At 36.0% G+C, this 16,095-nt stretch overlaps 1 protein-coding gene across 1 annotated transcript in view; it reads left to right on the top strand.

The window, feature by feature from the left end:
* The window catches only part of CCDC186 (coiled-coil domain containing 186), a 43,958-nt gene that overhangs the window by 12,613 nt on the left and 15,250 nt on the right, over positions 1-16,095 (top strand). The window contains 5 exon segments of the mRNA XM_021699879.1: positions 2,657-2,735; positions 2,737-2,784; positions 6,929-7,057; positions 12,316-12,528; positions 13,456-13,575. Of these exon segments, the coding sequence (XP_021555554.1) occupies positions 2,657-2,735; positions 2,737-2,784; positions 6,929-7,057; positions 12,316-12,528; positions 13,456-13,575 (589 nt within the window).

The following is a 16,095-nucleotide window of genomic DNA, read 5'->3' as shown; positions in this document are numbered from 1 at the left end:
TTTATTCATATCCTTGCTGGAATGCTGCTATTATGAATGAACTATGTGATTTTGAACTTAGACCATTAGTGCTTTTACCACTTTGGTTTTTGAGGGTAACTTCCTCATTTTCCTATCTGTACCTGTTCTTTCAGAACTTTTTTTTTTTTTTTTTTGAGATTGTCCTTGATGCCTCTTCCCACTTACCTTAGATCTGGACTCATCACTTTAATGCCTCTCTTGTAAATTCTAAGATGTTATACATTAAATAATAGCAAATACTTATATGCTGTTAATTATGTGCCAGGCACTTTATATATATTCATGGTATCAGAACAGTCCTCTATGGTATGAACTATTACTCCCATTTTACAGATGAGGTACCTAAAGCACAGAGAGATTAAGGAACTTGCTCAAGGTCACATGCTAGTAAATGCCTCAGTTAAAATCTGAGCCTAGTTAGTCTGGCTTCAGAAGGTTTTTCAATGTGGTTATCTGAAATGAACTAGTTAGAAGTTGTTAACATTATCTAAAGATATTAGGAATACAATAGAAAATTCTTTTTTACCCCATCCTGTCAGAACTGTGGCAGCATGGTAGACTGGACTGGTCAGAAGCCTGCAGTTGGAAGATTCCCACTTGCACTTGCAAATTCTGATTTGTTCATATCAACCTCTCTAAATCAAAATTTGTCATCTCTGTGAAGGGGACGATACCTGACGGAATTGTTTTATAGACATTAAGGCGTTATAAAAATATTAGATACTATTTTAAATAAGTTAATCTTTTGTTATACACATAATAGCATAATTGTGACTCAGGTTAGCTCTAGAACACTAATATTTTTTTTCTTTTGCCTTCGTTTAATATTCTATAAAGAAAACTGCCTTTCAGTTCCTTTGGCTTAAATTTTCATGAATGCATCTATTTCCAGTTGTCTTTGTATATACATCCATTGCTCTATTTTCTAACAGTGAGTTGTCCAAGGTCCCAACCGGAATTCTTAATTAAGAACCGTTAGTTGTGCATTGGATGTGACAATTTGAGGGTTTGCTGCCTCTCTAAATTGCTTACTTGTGAACTCTACAGCTAGGATTCTTATGCTGCAGGTAGTTTTCTGCAACAACTTGAGTGTACACGGAATCAAATAATCTAAGTTAAACCACTGTGCCAAAAAGAATAAACTTGCATGCTGCATTTTTCTCCTTCCCAAACATTTGCATGATTTGCTTCCTCGCTGTGGTCCTGTGTTCCTCAGAGAGGCCCACCCTGACTACCTTATCTAAATGCACTGCTCAAGGGGCACCTGGGTGGCTCAGTCGCTTGAGCACCTGACTTTGGCTTCTGGTGATCTCAGGGTGGTAAGGTCTAGCCTATTGTCGGGCTCTGTGCTCAATGGGGTGTCAGCTGGAGATTCTCTCCCTCTGCGTGCGCCCCGCCCCGACCATGCTCGCACGTGCTCTCTCTCTCTCAAATAAATAAATAAATCTTCTAAAAAAATAAAATCACTGCTCAAGTCACTCTCTGTCTTCTTGCCGTCCTTTAGTTTTCTTAATAGGACATGATTACTGCCTGATACTTTATTATGTTTATTTTCATTTTTTCCCTTTGAATGTAAACACCATGAGGGCAGGGATGGTTTGCTGACATACTTCAACACACAGAAGAGTATAGGTACATAGTAGGTACCCAGTAAGCATTTGTCTATGATCTTCAAAGTAGGAGAAAGGCCTAGGCTATGGAGCTAGACCTAGGTCTAAGTCTCAGTTCAACCACTTACTAGCTGTGTGACCTGGAACAAGTGCTGGGCTTCAAGTTTTTTTTTTTTTTTTTTTAATTCATAAAACAGATAATTTCATAGACTTACTAATTTCATAAACCTGAATATTAAATAATGCACTTAAACTTAGTAAATATTGTGAAGTAAGTGTTAATAGCTATTGCTATTAGTAATCCCAAAATATTAGCTGTTAACCTTGTTAGGTGTCATATTTTATAGTTCTGAAGACTTCACAGGTAATTTTTAAGGCTTTATTTGTATTTTTCTAGGGGACTCAAAATGAAATTTCTGCTTGAACTTTTATATTTTGTTTTATATATTTTTTAAATTTCTTCTGTAACTATTATTAGAATATCATTGAAATATTCTTAAAATCTAAAGCAAGATTTTTCACCCTCAGCATTGTTGACATTTGGGGGTATATCATTCTTTGGTGGTGGTGGGACTGTACTGTGCATTGTAAAATGTTTAGCAACATCCCTGACCTCCACCCAAAAGAATCCAGTAGCAAGCCCCACCCCTGTTGTGGCAACCAAAAATGTCTCCAGGCAAATGCCTGGAAGGGCTTTGCCTCAGATTGAGAAAACACTGGCCTGGAGGAGTTCAAATACTGAAGGGATGACATGCATAGCTGAGATACCCAAAGTGGTAAACTTAAAAAAGAGTGTGATTTTCTTTATCTGATTATATTTCAGTTGATTTTAAATATACAGATTCCTAGGAAGAAGTTAATAGCCTGACTGCCAGAGAATGTTTTATAAATCATAATATATCATTACAAAAGGACTACTTAGGAATGTTGATATATTGATCATAAGTATCTATAATCTGCAAGCATCCTATTTCACATCTCCGTTTTTAATTATGTTTTACTTATACTGCTCTTCTTATATTTAGGTTAATTAAAGAAAATAAGAAGCATCAGGAGCTCATCTTAGACATTTGTTCAGAAAAAGACAATTTAAGAGAAGAACTAAAAAAAAAGAACAGAAACAGAGAAGCAGCATATGAGTACAATTAAACAGGTAAAAAGACAAAAATCTTTAAACACTATACTTCAATTTGTAAAATAAACACATTCCTGAAAATTTGTGTATAAATTGAAGTTCTGTAAGCTAAATTGTATTTTAATTGCAGAGGATTGCTTGGTATGTAAAGCATTCTTTTCTATGAAATGGGAATCATAGCCTGATTTTTTTCTCTTATGTAAATTTGTATTTTTCTAGGATATGTGTGAGTATATTCTATATATAATAGAAATCTGAGGAAAAAAGATTTGATTTGGCAGTCAGACTTTCTACCACTTAAAAGAAGAAGCAACATATACCTTAAAGTTTATATCTAGCATTAGAATATTTCTAAGCTTATCGTTTAAGGTGATTCCATTCTCAGTCTTATGGTGTACTACACTGGAAAACTGGCTCTCCTGCTTCAGATTTTATCTGGCTAGCTGGCTTCCCCAGTTTGTCTTTCCTCATTTTCTTTCCTTTTAAAATTTTTTAAACATGAACTCTGATATATGGATCAACAAAGTGAATATTCAGACTAGTGGCAAAGCTGAGCTGCTCTTTATCTTTCTGAGCTGCTTTTTTTCTTCTGTGGATAGGATTAGAAGCATTTTAGCCTTAAAAGTCCTTCCTTTTGTCTCATCCTTCACCAAAAACTATATAATGAAAAAAAACAACACAATAAATAATTGATAATAAAAAATTAAACCAAGTTTCACTTGCTTATGTGTTGGTATACTTAATGCACCATGACATGGTTGGAGGGTGATTGTATTTGTAAATTTTACGTAATCCTGATTTTTACGTGCTTTAGAGCTATACCACAGTAAACCAAACTTAGAATTTTAAAATGCGAGGGAAGCTTAATAATGGATGGAAGACACATTTGGGTAGGCAGGTTATTGCTGGTGACCAGAAACTTCAGACTGAATATATGGGAGAGAACCACGGCTGTTCTTTTCATAAGCTTGTTAGTGGTTGTGCCTTTATTAAAGAGAAAATTGGATTCTTCTTTCTTTTGCTAGCCAGTATAGCAGGATTTTTTTTTCTTAGTTTTATCTCTAGATCTCCACCTTTCAATATGGCAGCCACTAGCCACATAAAGCCTTTGAGCACTTGAAAGGTGGCTAGTCCAAATTAAGAAACGCTGTAGGTATGAAGTACTTAATTTTGAAGACTTGGTCTAAAGTAAAATCTGTCAGTTTTTCAAGTTGATTATCAAAGTGATAATATTTTGGATATATTAAGTTTAATATTCATTTCACATTTTGCTTCTTAAAATTACACATATGGCTTGTATTCTATTGGACTGTGTCACTCTAGGTAATTTTGTTATAAGGAAAATACGCATATTCTATAAGCTAACATTTAGGGTTTTTTTCAACAGCTTTATTGAGATAGTTTAAATACCATGCAATTCACCCATTTCAAAGTGTACTGTTTAATGGTTTTTAGTTGTACAACCTTTACCACAGTCTTAGAATACTTTATCACCACCCCGCACCCCCGCAGTGAAACCCCATATCCATTAGTAGTCAGTCCTTAGGATTTTATGTATACAAGATCATGTCATCTGCAAATAGAGAGTTTTACTTATTCCTTTCCAATCCAAGTGCATTTTATTTCATTTCTTATCTAATTGCCTGGTCTGGACCCTCCAATATGGTGTTGAATAAAAGTGGCAAGAATGGATATCCTTCTCTTGTTCGTGATCTTAGGGAAAAGGCATTCAGCCTATCACCATTAAGTTATAATGCTACCTGTGGGTTTTTCACAGATGCTCTTTGTCAGGTTGAAGAAGTACCTTTTTATTCCTACTTTGTGTTTTTATCATGAAAGAGTTGAAATGCTTTTTCTGCATTTATCAAAGTGATTGTGTGTTTTTGTTCTGTTGATATGGTGCATTACATTAAATGATTTCTGGATGTTACGCTGGCCTTGCATTGCTAGGATAAATAGCTTTGGGTCATGGTGTATAATTCTTTTTATATATTGCGGGATTGTTTTGCTAGTACTATAATTTCCATTGATCAAGACTTTGTCTATATTCATGAGAGATATGGTCTTACAGCTCTTTTTCTTGTGATTTCTTGGTTTTGGTGTCAGGGTAATACCCCATAGAATGAGTTGGGAAGTGTTTCTTCTTTTTTGGGGAAGAGTTTGTGAAAAATTGATTTGGTATTAATTCAAGGCACCTGGCTGCCTCAGTAGCATGTGACTCTTGATCTTGGGGTCATGAGTTTGAGCCCCATGTTGGGTATAGAGATTTCTTAAAAATAATGTCTTAAAAAAAGAATTGAGGGGCGCCTGGGTGGCTCAGTTGTTAAGAGTCTGCCTTCGGCTCGGGTCATGATCCCGGGGTCCTGGGATCGAGCCCCACATTGGGCTCCCTGCTCAGCGGGAAGCCTGCTTCCCCCTCTCCCACTCCCCCTGCTTGTGTTCCCTCTCTCGCTGTGTGTCTCTGTCAAATAAATAAATAAAATCTTAAAAAAAAAAAAAAAAAGAATTGGTATTCTTTAAATGCGTGATAGAATTTATCTGTGTAGTCTCCTGGGCTTGAATATTTCTTGGTAGGTTTTTGTTTATTTTTTTTTACTAATTAAATCTCTTTACTTATAGGTCTACTCAGATTTTCTCTCTCTTCTTGAGCTAGTTTGGGTAGTTTGTGTCTTTCTAGGAATTGTCCTTTTATTTCATCCATGTTAAAATGACCAATTTTTTTATTTCTGTAAGGTCAGTATGTCCCTCTTTTATTTCCATTCTAGTAATTTGAGTCTCCCCCCACCCTCTTTTTTACCTAAAGGTTTGTCAATTTTGTTAATCTTTTCAGAGAACCATTTTGTTGAATTCTCTGTTTTTTCTATTTTCTATTTAATTTTCATTCTAATACTTATTATTTCCTTCTTCTTGCCAGCTTTAGGTTTAGTTTGCTTTTTCTTTTTACAGTGCCTTAAAATGAAAGTTTGGGTTATTGATTTGAGAGCTTTCTTCTTTTTTAATATAGGTGTTTATAGCTATAAATTTCCTTCTAAGCACTGCTTTAGATATATCCCCTAAGTTTTGGTATGTTGTATCTTTATATTTCTAATTTCTTCATATTTTCTAACTTTCCTTGTGATTTCTCCCATTGGTTATTGAATTTGTTGTTTAATGTTTACATATTTGTGAATTTCTGATATTTCTTGCTGCTACTGATTCTAGTTTCATTTCCTTATGGTTGAAGAACATACTTTATAAGATTTCAATCTTTTAAGTTTATTGAGGTTTATTTTATGACCTAGCATATATTCAGTCCTAGAGAACATTCCATGTGCACTTGATGAGCATGTGTATTCTCCAGTTGTTGGGTGGAATGCTGTATAGATGTGTTAGATCCAGTTGTTTTATAGTTTTGCTCATGTCTCCTATTTCCTTGTTAATCTTCTATCTAATTCTGTCCATTATTGAAAGCTTTTGAAGTCTCCCAACTATGAATTGCCTCCTTCATTTCTGTCAGTTTTTGGTTCATGTATTTTAGTGCTATGTTATTAGGTGCATATATATTTAGAATTATTATAGATTGACCATTTAATTATTATGAAATATTCCTCTCTGGTAACATTATTTTGTAGTTTATTTTGTATATTAGTATAGCCACTCCTGTTTTCTTATGGTTGTTATTTGCTTGCAGTGTCTTTTTCCATCCTTTTTCTTACAGTCTATATTGTTGGATCTTGTGTTTTTACTCCAGTCTGACGATCTCTGCTTTTGATATGATTATTTAATACAATCTCATTTAATGTTATTGACAGTAGATTTATGTCTGCCATTCTTTTCTATGTCTCATGTTTGTTTTGTTCCTCTATCCCTCCCTCACTGCTTTCTTTTGCATTAAGTAAATAGTATTTAAATTTCTTTCATATTTTCACTATATTTTTTTGAGTTATTTCCTTAGTGATTGTTCTAGAGCTTACCATATACATCTTATCAGAATCTGTATCAGCTTTATACTACCTTAATTCTAATGAGATTTAGAAACATTGTTAACATTTACTTTTGATTTCTCTTTGAAGTATATTCATTACATTCTCTATGTTCCCTTTCATTGTTTATATTTATTTGAAGTGTTGGTGGTCTGTTTGGTATAGCTATAAAAATAATCTGGAAATAATTTTCTTTACAGTTAGAATCAAGAATAGAAGAACTCAGTAAAGAAGTTAAAACTTCCAAAGATAAACTAGTAGCTCAAGACATTGCAGCTAAAAATGCAGTTCAGCAGTTGCATAAAGAGATGGCCCATCGAATGGAACAGGTATTTTTCAAATCATTATCATTACTAACTTTATATTCTGGTGACTTTCTTGTTTAATATAAACTAATCTGTTAGACTGTTTTGCATGTCAGTGGTATCTTAAGAATAGGTAATTATCTTTTTTAAAAGTGCTAAAGCAATACATAAATACATGCTAACTACAAAAACATTTTTAGTAAATTAAGGAAGTATACAGGGGCATCTGGGTGGCTCAGTGGGTTAAGCGTCTGCCTTCAGCTCAGGTCATGATCCCAGGGTCCTGGGATTGAGCCCCACATCGGGCTCCCTGCTCAGCGGAGAGCCTGCTTCTGCCTCTCCCTCTGCTGCTCCCCCTGGTTGTGTGTGCGCGCGCTTTCTCTTTCTCTGTCAAAATAAATACACAAAATCTTTAAAAAATAAAAATAAAAATAAATAAAGGAAGTATATAGAACAAAAAGTGAAAATCCTCCTTCATTTGTACTTCTCTCTTCCTGCTCCCAAATCCCTGGTATTCCATTTTTTGTTCCAAGGCTAATTATTGATAATTTTGGTTATGTATTTTACCACATATACACGTATAAATCACACAGGCTTATGTGTATGTATTTATATACTTATTTCTCCTACTTGATTGAAATCTTACTGTGCATCTTTTTAGGTTTTTTTTCCTACTTAATACACCTTGATCATCTTTTTGAGTTGGTATATATGGAGTTCAGAAGAGATCATTTTAAGCATTGTATTATTATTACCGGACTTTTTTTTTTTTTTTTTCAATTGGGACAGAGCTGCATGTGGGCGCACTAGCTGGGGGTGGGGGGCGTGTGTAGCACAGAGGGGAGAAGCAGACTCCCAGCTGAGCAGGGAGCCCGAGGCTGTTGGCCCAATCGCAGGACCGAGATCATGACCTGAGCCAAAGGCAGATGCTCAACCAACTGAGCCACCCAAGCTCCCCTGAGCTCCTTAAGTATGGAATCTTAGTCATCTTCATTTCCTAGCACCATGCCTGACTGTTGGCCCTTATGGTGAGTTGAATCAGGAAGTATTAACTGACTGCTAACACTGTTAGTGAGATGGATCCTGTCCTTTCTACCTTGAAGCTACTATCATAGGTAGCTTTCTGGAAGAACTTTAGGAAACAGATGATCCTCATGAGACCTTTACTTCTTTGATTCTTTTCAACATGATCATTTAAAACCTATGCTATTAGTTCCCAAACTTTTTGTACTAATTGAAGAGAAAGAGATGAGACCTTAAGATGTCAGTTTTAGTAGACTCAAAAATAGCTGATGATTAGAACCATCTGGTAAGCTTTTTAAACAATATATTTTTTGGAGTTTATTATATTTTAGAATAAACACAAAATAGTAGTTGGATATAAACAATAACAACTCACAGAGTAAAAAATGAGTCTTCTTCAAAACCTTTTCTTCCATTTTTCCCTTTCCCAGAAGTAACCATTGATGCAAGTTTCTTGTGTATTCTTCCCAAAATGTTTGTTGCACAGACAAGCATGTATGTACTCCTGGGACTTCGTCCTCCCATTCCACTCCTTTTTAATAAATGGCAACATGTTGCATTCACTATTATGTTACTGTTCCCTTTATATAGATGAAGAATCTAGGTGAAGTTGTTAATAATAGCTAATATATTGAGATTTACCTATGTGCCAGGCCATGTTTAAAAAACACTTTACAATTTATTTAGTCTTCACAATGATGCTAAGAGGTGGGTATTATTATGTAGATTTTGGAGATTATTTCATTTAAATATTTCTACACCTGCTTCATTCCTTTTTACCCCTACCTTTTCCTCTCAATTTTTTGAGAGTTTTCAAGCCTGTAAAAAGGTGAAAGAATAGTAAAATGAACACTAGTTTATCCTTCACGTAGAGTCACCAAACCTGGTAAATTTTACTTAGGAATAGATTCCCAACATGAGTGTGCACTTGCACACATACACGTGCACACACAGTACATTCCCCAGTTTAATTTTATAGCTTGAGATTTTTCCATTTCTTGGACTAGATAGGTGGAATGAATTTGAACCTCAAGCTTACAAGAGGGTGGTAGACTTATAAATTCTCAGAGTCTTTACAGCATGTTCCCTTTATCCCCCACATGACCTGGTATTGGGAAATGTCTACAGGGCAATGAAGAGTTCAGGCTTAGCATACCATTCTGGATTCCTGCTTCCTCTTAGCTTCTTTGGCCCTGGGGAGTTTCTCATACTTTCTTGTGAGCTCAACTGTTTATTAAAAGGATATTTGTGGGGTGTCTGGGTGGCTCAGTTGGTTGAGTGTCCGACTGTTGGTTTCAGCTCAGGTTGTGGTCTCAGGGACATGGGATTGTGGGATGGAGCCCTGAGTGGGCTTCAGGCTCAGTGGGGAGTCTGCTTCTCTCCCTGTCCATCTGCCCCTCCTCCCCCGCACGTGCATGTGTGTGCAGGCGTGCGCGCACTCTCTCTCTCTCTCTCTCTCATAAATAAATCTTTAAAAAATAAAAGGGTGTTTGTTGTATCTCATCTAAAACTTTTGGTGTTTTGAATGGGGATAGTTTATCTGCCATATTTCAAGAAGCAGAACTTCTTACATTTTATCTTAATTTTAACTGGCTGTTGAATCTTACTGATTATCTTATTCATGCTTGCTTTATGTTCATCCAAGTCAACGATAAACATCTTAAACTGGTCAAATCCGAAGACTTACCGGCTCTTCTTCCTTTATCTGTACAGTAGATGGACTTTTTATGGAAGCTTAAGTAGTAGTTACTTTATCATCTTGTTTAATACTCCCAGGAGTTCTGGGAAGCAGGTGCTGCCGTGGTCTGGGTTGAGACCTAGAAAAGTGAACTTTTAGCACCCTAGGTTATGCCATTGCAGCTGATTCATGGATGACTGGGTAACAGGACATCCCTGCTATAGTCAAGAACCTTGTAATAGTTTATCTATTTTAATTGTCTCTCTTCTGGTTTTTCTGCTTCTCATCTCTCAATTTCAGTGAAGCTTCCATCCTGCCACCAGTTATCTTACTAAAACAGACATTTAATAAAAGTTCCAATTTATAAATCTTTTGGGTTCCCATTGCCTATAGGATAAAATCTCAACTCATTAGCATGATAAGAGAAGCCTTTCTTTGTTTGAAGATTTGATCTCTACCAGTCTACTTCTTAACTACTTACTCACCAGTCCAACCAACACACCAAATATAAATCCTACAAAATGTCTTGGTGTCCTCCAAAAAAATCATGCTATTTTATATCTTTAGGCATTTGCACATTTCTTTATATATTATATGTATATATGTTGTTAATGTGATGTTGTATAAATGTTTTGTTTGTATGTTGATCATACTAGGTAGTGAGCTCTTCTGGGACAGAAGCCACAACTTATTCTTCGTGTTTCTAAAAGCCAGTATGTTGTCTAAGCATGAGCTTATGAAACCTGACTTCTTTTTAAGTTGACATTACCATTAATTACCTTTTTTAAGGACAGTTATTCAACTCTCTAAAAAATATAGCTAATTCTTTTAACCAGTTCAGTACAATTTTCTCAGTCCTTGTCCACAATTACATTGTGAAATCCTCAAGGATCTCTGACCTTCCTATTCCAATGTTTCCCTTAATTTCTCTTGAAAATTAGCAGGCTATTTCAGTGAGGAAAAAAAATCTCAATTGGACAATTTTTAAAAATATTTGTATGTATAGTATTCTGAGTGTCAACTAGATGTGCTTATCACCTGTACCAGAACTTCATGAAACATTCTTTGTCAGTAACTTTTCATCAGAGTTGGGAGCTTTTCCTACATTATCTTGACATTATACCGTCTTCGGGGTGCCTGGATGGCTCAGTCGTTAAGCACCTGCCTTCGGCTCAGGTCATGATCCCAGGGTCCTGGGATCGAGCCCCGCATCGGGCTCTCTGCTCTGCGGGAAGCCTGCTACTCCCTCTCCCGCTCCCCCTGCTTGTGTTCCTGCTCTGGCTATCTCTTTGTCAAATAAATAAAATTTTTAAAAAAAACAAAAACAAAAAAACCCACAACATTATACCGTCTTCAATTCAGTTATAGTATTAGTTGGCATTTACCACTAGATACCGTTGAAAATCCCTAAAGTTTAAGGTTCCATCTTTTATAACATAAGTATGTGCTCCATCATATTTGCAAATTGTGAATTTAAATGTACTTAAATGAAGGGTTATCTGTAAAAGTTTCATTGCATAAAACTTCAGAATATGGAGTACCAGCTTATATTAATAATTTTAAGAGTGTATAGATGTTACACTTAGTCCAATAAGGTATTTTTTATTAAGTGAAATACTTTATTTTTTCTTTTTTAAAGATTTTATTTATTTGAGAGCGAGCAACGAGCGGGGGGGAGGGGCAGAGGGAGAGGGAAAAGCAGATCCCCTGATGAGCAGGGAGCCTTGCCTACAGGCTCAGTCCCCGGACCCTGAGATCATGACCCGACCCTTAACTGACTGAGCCACCCAGGCACCCCATTAAATGAAATACTTTAGAAAGCTTTTCATATACAGGAAATCAAATGATTAATTAGCATATGGTTACTTACTTTTTGCAAGGGAGCTAAGATTTTTAGATTTTAGGAATTGTCAGCCATACAGTCAGGGTCCTGGCAGAAAACAGAAACTGCTGATTTGAAAATTTAATAAAAGGACTCTTTACAAAAGGTATAGACAACATTTAGGGGGCCCAAAGGGAAAATGCAGGGTCCTGGGGTGCTTGAGCTAAAGGAATAAGGAGAGGGAACAGGTAGTGCTACTGGGAGGGGCTAATCGTATAGTGAGGGCGCCTGACTTGAGCATTGGCCTTCAGCCAGCCTGTTGTGATTCTGGAGGAGCCAGATCTCACTCGTGGCCTATACTTCTGATCTGCCTAGTGCCGCCTTTTGGCTGACTGGAAGTTCGGAGCACAAGGAAACTTGTTGATATGGTCCATGATAGTCATCTTCCCAAAGCACAGGGTGGGATAGGAAAGAGTGGAAAGTGGATCTGGAGGAGTAAACAGAAAGCGGCAGCTATGTCAGCCGAAGTTAAAAAAAAAAAGGGGGTAAACACAAGTATTAGTGATATTAATTTTGTTTATCATTTTTCTCTAATTTTGAATTTTTCCTTTCATTAAAAAATTTCATGACACAGGTCCTGGGAATGTACAAAAACCAAAAAATACATTGGTAATATTATGGAAAATTATTATTTATTTAGATTTATTTTGATTTTGATTTGAAAAAAAATTTTTATTAATGCTGGATATTTTTCCAAAGGCCAACAAAAAATGTGAAGAGGCACGCCAGGAAAAAGAAGCAATGGTAATGAAGTATGTAAGAGGTGAGAAGGAATCTTTAGATCTTCGAAAGGAAAAAGAGATACTTGAAAGAAAACTCAGAGATGCGAATAAAGAATCTGAGAAAAACACTAACAAAATTAAGCAGCTTTCTCAGGAGAAAGGACGGTTGCACCAGCTGTATGAGACAAAGGTATAACTTGTGGTGACGTACTTTAGTTGAAATTTATTCTTTTTGCTTTTCCTTATCAAATACTGATAACTTAATGTGGTTAAAGTCACTATTTAACATAAAGTTGTTTTTATTAGTTTACCTTCTAAGAACGTGAATGCTTTAGTAACTTTAGTATCTCACTACCTGTTGGCAAAAAGTTTTTGCTGGGAAAAAAATGAGATATTGACACATGTTTATTAAATAACTTTTTCTTGATAGATTTTTTTAAAACCTTCTTTTAATATCTATATGTTGAAGAAATGAGTTCCTGCTCCAAAAGAACGTTTTATTTTGGTAAAATACATACATAGTAGGATCAAGATGTGAATAGTTTCTCAGCAAGAACTATGTAATTTGACTGGAATCTTATGTAACACTTATTTATCATGGAATAGAATTTATATTTTTCTTGTAGAAAAACATGTTCTTTTTAGATGCTGCTCAAAGAAATTTAATTACTGAGCTATTCAGAGTCCTTGCTGTTAACTAGCAGCCTCTTGGCATGGTCTTATTTCTAGTCAGTCATCATTTCTTGATAATGAATGTTATTTTTTTTAATTAACTTTTAGTTCAGGAATGTTGTCATTGTTCTCAGGAATTCTGGAAAAAATTAATTTGTATTTCACCTTAATGCCAGCCAGTTGAGAAGAATCATAGAGATGTACTTGTACTTGCAACATATCCAGTTGTTTGAAATATGTTAATCATCTTATGTCTATTGATTGAATTTAGGATTTTGCTACTCTCTTACCATTTGAACTTTGAATTAGGTTTATGTAGGTCATAATATGCTAACCTCTGAAATATAGTGTTATTAAATTGATTATTTTGAGGAGGTATAAAAGATACACAAATAATTGGTTGATTGTTTAAATGAAAAAATATGACCTAGTGATACTGTTTTAGGAAAGTGAAACTACTAGACTCACCAGAGAAATTGACAAATTAAAGGAAGATATCAACTCTCATGTCATTAAAGTAAAATGGGCACAAAACAAATTAAAAGCAGAAATGGATTCACACAAGGTAAGTACTGTAATGCAGTGGAAAAATTATTAGAATCAGTTTTAAGAGCAAATGCAGGGGCACTTGGGTGGCTCAGTCAGTTAAGTGATTGACTCTTGGTTTCAGTTCAGGTCGTGATCCTCAGGGTCATGAGGTAGGGCCCGTCGTCGGGCTCTTTGCTTAGCACGAAGTCTGCTTGGGACTCTCTCTCCCTCTCCCTCTGCCCCATCCCCTTGCATGTGTGCATGTGTGTGCGCACTCACGCTGTCTCTAAAATAAATCTTAAAAAAAAAAAACAAATGCAGTAAAGTTAATGAGGCATAAAGCTTAATTCAGTGACTTCTGTGGGATAGGTTGAGCCTGAATATTTGGTGATTGTGAAAAGATATTTCCTTGTGTGATTTACATAATAAATTAGAATGTTAAATTTTATAAATTGTAAAAAAATATCGTTCATTGTTTACAGCTCCAAAATTGACTTTGTACTTCAAGCATTTCTTGGTATCTATATATTACACGTTGTCAGAAATTTGGGGGAAAGAGGGGTAGTACGCAAATTTAGAGAGCCAGGGAAAGTGTCACTGAGAGATGACAGATGGTTAAAGACCTGAAAGAAGGAGGGCGGAGTACCACAGAAGAGAAAGATTTGGAGATCTGCAGTGTGTTCCCTTCAGTTCTTCATTTAGCTCACTACTTACTGATCAGTATATGTGTATGAGAAAGTTAGAGGTGGAGAAAGAACTATCAGAAAGGAGTAGGGACGACAGTTCCTAGGGCTCACAGAGGGCTAGTAGGAACTGTTCATGTTTCCGCCAGCCAAGAGAAAGCCCTCTTAACATAATAGGGCAGCTGGTGGCCTTCAGAAGTGTGTTGCTTCAGCAGTGAGGACTAATTAGCCTGAGACTACAGCCTGTTATGGACCCATCTTAGAAAGCTTTGAAAGAAAGCCTCAGATCAAATTGTATCAAATAATGATGTCCCAGAAGAAAGCCCAAAATATTCAAGTGAGTTAAAAAATGTCCAGGACCTAAGAACATAACACAGTGTCTGGTATCCAATAAAAAATTATCAGACATGCAAAGAAGCAGGAAAATATAGCCTATAATGAGAAGAAAAGAAAAATCAATTGATAGAAACAAAGGCAGAAATGACATAGATGAAAGAAGTAGGTAAGGATGTTAAAACAGTTATTGTAAAATATATTCCATATATTCAAGAAGATAGATTAAGAGTGTGAATACATTAAGGAAAAACATAAAAGATTGTAAAAAAGGCTGAATTGATACAATGTCTGAGATGAAAAATACAGTGGATAGAATTAACAGAAGATTAGATGCTACAGAAGATAAGATTAGTGAACTTGAAAAACATGAAACTTCAAAAACATATATGGAAACATAGCATAGAAAACTATACTAGTGATTCCTAGATTTATAACTTCTATACAGAATTCTTATATTTAGGTGGCTACTTGACATCTGATGTCTTGGGTGACTCACAGGCATCTTCAACTGAGCATGTCTGAAATTGCCCTCCATTGCTCCCCCATCTCAAGAAATGGCAATTCATCTTTATCCTTGAGTTCTCAGTCACCATATCCAGTCCCTTAGCAAATATTCTTGCTCACTTCTTTCAGGTCTTTACCCATCTGTCACCTCTCAGTGACACTTTACCTAGCTCTCTAAATTTGCATACCTCTCCCCTCAAACCCCCTTGTGCCCTTACTTTATATTTACTTCTTAGCACTTGTCATTATCTAATATAACATATTTTTACTTACGTATTTTATGTATTACCTGTGATCACTAGAATACCAGCTTTATGAGAGTAGAGATTTTTATCAGTCTTCTTAACAGTAATATTTCCTCGAAGCTTAGAAGAATGCCTTATATGGCGGGTGCTCACTAAATAAATGAAATGTAGTCCCTTAATCAAAATTTTTCTTTTATTTGGTTATTTATTTAATAATTACTTAGAATTATAGGAATCTCTCAGTTGTTATTTTTTGAGTGAAGTGAGTACCTACTGTGTGCCAAGGTTTTTCAGTTATTGATGATACAGACGTGGGAAAAAAAACCATATAGGGTTTGGGGCGCCTAGGTGGCTCAGTCAGTTAAGCAGCTGCCTTCAGCTCAGGTCATGATCTCAGGGTCCTGGGTTTGAGTCCCACATCAGGCTCCCTGCTCGGCAGGGGTCTGCTCCTTTTCCCTCTTCTCCTCCCCCTGCTCGTTTGCGCTCGCTTGCTCTCTCAAATAAATCAAATCTTTTTTTTTTTTTTAAAGATCTGATTTATTTATTTTGACAGAGACAGCGAGAGAGGGAACACAAGCAGAGGGAGTGGGAGAGGGAGAAGCAGGCTTCCCGCAGAGCAGGGAGCCCGATGTGGGGCTGGATCCCAGGACCTGGGGATCATGACCCGAGCCGAAGGCAGACTCTTAACGACTGAGCCACCCAGGCGCCCTCAAATAAATCTTTAAAAAAACCCAAAAAACAAATCAAGTTCTTATTAAAAGACCAGCAACTGGAAGTATATAGCTAAGT

Source organism: Neomonachus schauinslandi, chromosome 6 (assembly GCF_002201575.2).
Source record: "Neomonachus schauinslandi chromosome 6, ASM220157v2, whole genome shotgun sequence".
Classification (NCBI taxonomy): Eukaryota; Metazoa; Chordata; class Mammalia; order Carnivora; family Phocidae; genus Neomonachus; species Neomonachus schauinslandi.
This window is presented reverse-complemented; position numbering and strand designations above follow the sequence as displayed.